At 40.3% G+C, this 3,788-nt stretch overlaps 1 protein-coding gene across 5 annotated transcripts in view; it reads left to right on the top strand.

The window, feature by feature from the left end:
- VPS13D (vacuolar protein sorting 13 homolog D) overlaps positions 1 to 3,788 on the top strand; it is a 323,690-nt gene that overhangs the window by 24,419 nt on the left and 295,483 nt on the right. For all 5 annotated transcript variants that reach the window (XM_006145295.3, XM_006145292.3, XM_006145294.3 and 2 more), the window contains exons 6-7: positions 2,166 to 2,270; positions 3,614 to 3,784. In XM_006145295.3, the coding sequence (XP_006145357.1) occupies positions 2,166 to 2,270; positions 3,614 to 3,784 (276 nt within the window). The remainder of the gene's footprint in view (positions 1 to 2,165; positions 2,271 to 3,613; positions 3,785 to 3,788) is intronic.

Below are 3,788 nucleotides of genomic sequence, written 5' to 3'. Positions count from 1 at the left end.
TGCTCCTGATCCCTGTCTCTATGTCACTAAGTTTGGAGTCCAAATTCTGTAAACTTTTTTTAGTGTATTTGTTTCCTCAAACTGCCGTAACACACTGCCACAGATCAGATGGCTTAAAACAGCAGACATTTATTTTCTTTCCTGAAGGCTAGACATCTGAAATCAAGGGTCTGGCAGGTCTGGTTCTTTCTGGAGGCTCTGAGGGAGAAACTGTTTTATGCCCCCCTCTAAGCTTTGAGTGATTGCTGGCAATTCTGGTGTTCTTTGTGTTATAGAAACATTCCATTTTCTGCCTTGGCCTTCACATGAGCTTCTCCCCTGTGTGTGATTTAAAAAAATTTTTCTTCGTATAATGTTACTGCTCATTATATTAAGGCCATATTAAACTTATTTTAACTTGATTATACCTGCAAAACCCCTACATTTAAATAATGTTGCATGCACAGCTTTCAGGTGGACATGAATTTTTGGGGAGGGGAGGACACTGTTCAACTTAGTATACCTAGTAATATTCCAAGGAACTTTTTCAACTCTTTACTTCCCACTCCAAGTACATACTCAGTACACATGTACTGTTCCTGCTTCCCAAACTGAACATGCTATATTCCAGCTACACAGATATTTCCACCTCGCTCTCATCATATCAGACCTTTGGTATTGTTGACCCAATCCTTTCTGCCTATCCAGTTGTTTGCCTTTGGCACCCATCCACACACTGCCATTTTCTTTCTTCTTTGTAGCATCTTATGTAGTTGGCCCTCTATCCATGGATTCTGTATCTCCAGATTCAACTATGAGTTGAAAACTTTAAAAAAAAAATTTGCTAGAGGGCACTTGTGAGAGAAAAAGAGCAAGGGACAGAGAAAGCATCCCCAGGGGAGATGGCCGGGTTGCAATTCCTTCTCTTCTATTTTCTTAGAACTTTGGGCATGCACGCACATGTGCCCAGCATATTTTTTTTTTTTTTAAGAGAGATTTTTGCCATAGGGCATATAATGCTTGCTGGAGAGACAGAGAGATAGAGACAGAAAGGGAGAAATTGTTCCCCCAGGGGGGATGGCCATACTGCAGACCCTTCTCCTTTGTTTTCCTCTCAGTATCTTGGGCATGCACACACGCCTGGTATGAATTTTAAGCTGCCTGGTCTGGGACTCGATCTGTGGTCAGCTATGTGGGAGTCGAGTGACGTAACCATTACACTATCTGCTGGTCCCAGCCCAGCATGTTTTTCAAGCCACTGGGCTAGGGCATGAATTGCACACTCAGCCATGCTGGATTTAGCTACCTTAACCACCACACCATCAGGTGGCCCTAGATTGAAAACATTTGAGGAAAAAAAGCAATAAAAAAATAGACAATATAATAAGATAATAGGAATAAAATAATGCAGTATGACTATTTATATAACATTTACATTATATTAGATTGTTGGGAAAGTCATGACATTTTTTTTTTTTTTGGGAGAGGTTTTCGCTACAGGGCGCGTGTGCTCGCCAGACAGACAGAGAGAGACATAGAGACAGAAAGTGAGAAATCACCCCCCAGGGGGGATGGTCACGCCACAATCCCTTCTCCTCCATTCTTCTCTCGGGATCTTGGGCATGCACGCATATGCGCCTGGTGTGTTTTAAGCCACCGGATCTGGGACGCAAACCGCGTTTGACTACGTGGGAGTCCAGTGACATAGCCATTACGCTAACTGCTGGTTCCCAATTACATATTTTTCTATGCAGAAATGCATCATGACTTTCCAGACAACCCAATATTAGGCATTGTCAGTAATCAGAGAGGAGGTAAAGTGTGTGGGAGCATGTGCATAGTTTATATGCAAATACCGTGCCATTTTATATAAGGGACTTGCGCATCTGAAGTTTTGGTATCCATTAGAAAGCAGGGGTGAGAGGAGGTGTCCTGGAACCATCCCTTCATGAAAATGGAGAGATATGTTACTGTATGTTACTGTATGATTTGTTTGCATGCTTTATCCCCAGTTGGCCAGATTAGGAACTCTTAAAGAACATAACCATGTTTTAAATTCAGTTTTGTATCTCCAGCGCTTTAGAAAGTGCTTGACCTGTAATTCTCCATAAGTGGTTTATTGAGTGCATGAACACCTTTCTGGGTAGACAGTCATCTTAATTTCTTCCCATCTTTCTTAACTTTAGGTACAGAAACTAATGCGGAAGAAGCAATTAGATGTGGCAGAGTTCAGCATCTATTGGGATGTCGATTGCACTTTACTGGGGGATTTGCCTCAGGTGGAGTTACAGGTATGATTCTGGCAGAGAGTGTTTTTTTTAAATATGTTTTTAAAAATATTTATTTATTCCATTTGTTATTATTATTATTATTTTAATTTAACCATACTGTGACACACAGAGAAAGGGAAAGCGATAGAGCAAGCCACCAGGTCCGGGACTCAAACCATGGTTGGCCATGTGGGAATCCAACACCTTTAACCACCACACCACCTGCTGGCCCCATCTGGCAGAGAGCTTTATTGCATGATAACACTGAAGGGAAATAGTGTTGGGACTACTGCTATGTGGGTTTTTGTCCTTGGCGTTTCTGATTTCCCCTTCCTTCATAGGCATCCACTTTCAAGAGTGTGTGCTTGAGATGCTTTTGTGTGTGAATTCTAACATAGAGTGTTTTGTGTTTGTTTTAAATATACATGAGCATATAGACTTCATTATATTTTATTTTTCACTTAAAGCTAGTTTTTAAGATGTCTTATGTTGGTACTTCTAGTTCATTGCTTCTAACTACTCCATTGTGTTCTACTGCGTGCGTATGTTATGTTATATTATACCATATCGTATTATAGTAATCTACTCTTTTAGCCACCATATCCTGGTCATCAGATTTTAAATGAACAGAGCACCAGATCTGATTCCTTAAAGAGACCTTCTTACTACATTTATGTTGAAACTTCACCTTTGATGTCATTCCTTTAATAGATAATTTAGAAAGTCATAAATCATGAGATATTAAATATTACTGTTTGTGAAGGATGAGAAAAAAACTCGGTTTGTTATTTTTTTTAAAGAAATTATAAGTTTTAAGTGAAAGGGGGAAAATGACTGATTTTTCCCTGGCCCAAGGTTATCTTTGGCTCTCCTGTTTTTGTATAGGATGGTGTTATAAAAATGAAACCAAACAGCTTATGTAGCATTTATTTAAGAAAATAAAATTATAGATTGGCCTGAGTGTGTACAGAATGTCTGTGGTGGGAGACTTGAGCTGGTATAACTAGTTGTCTCTGGAGAGGGTAAGTGGTTGACTGGGAAGTGAGAGTAGGAAAGTGATACTTTACCTTTTTGGTCTTTTAAATTTTAAACCATGTGAATGTATTAGCTATTAAGATATAGAAATGCAAATTTTAAAATCTGGAGAGTTTTAAAACCTGGTTTTATACTGTTTTTGGATTCTGACATAGTAGTCTGTAGATTAGATAACATAGCAACCTGTAACTTGATCCTAAAAACATTGGCTGTTGTGACACGGCCTATAGCTTAGCTTGGCCATTTCTGTCAAAACCCTGACACTGTAAAAGAATGTCGGCCAGAAAGAAAGCTATTCTGAGCAGAGCAGGTGTTCTTGTGACATGCAGGAGGCAGTGGCCAGGAGCATGGAGAGCCGCAGCCATCACTACGTCTTGGAGCCTGTGTGCGCGTCTGCTCTGTTGAAGAGAAACTGCTCCAAGGAGCCTCTGCGGTCTCGGCACAGTCCCCGTTTTGAATGTGATATTCAGCTGGAGACCATTCCCTTGAAACTGTCTCAGGTAC

This window comes from Tupaia chinensis, unplaced genomic scaffold (assembly GCF_000334495.1).
Source record: "Tupaia chinensis unplaced genomic scaffold, TupChi_1.0 Scaffold000146_1, whole genome shotgun sequence".
Taxonomy (NCBI): Eukaryota; Metazoa; Chordata; class Mammalia; order Scandentia; family Tupaiidae; genus Tupaia; species Tupaia belangeri.
Note: the sequence above shows the minus strand (reverse complement) of the source record. Positions and strands in the feature narration are given on the sequence as shown.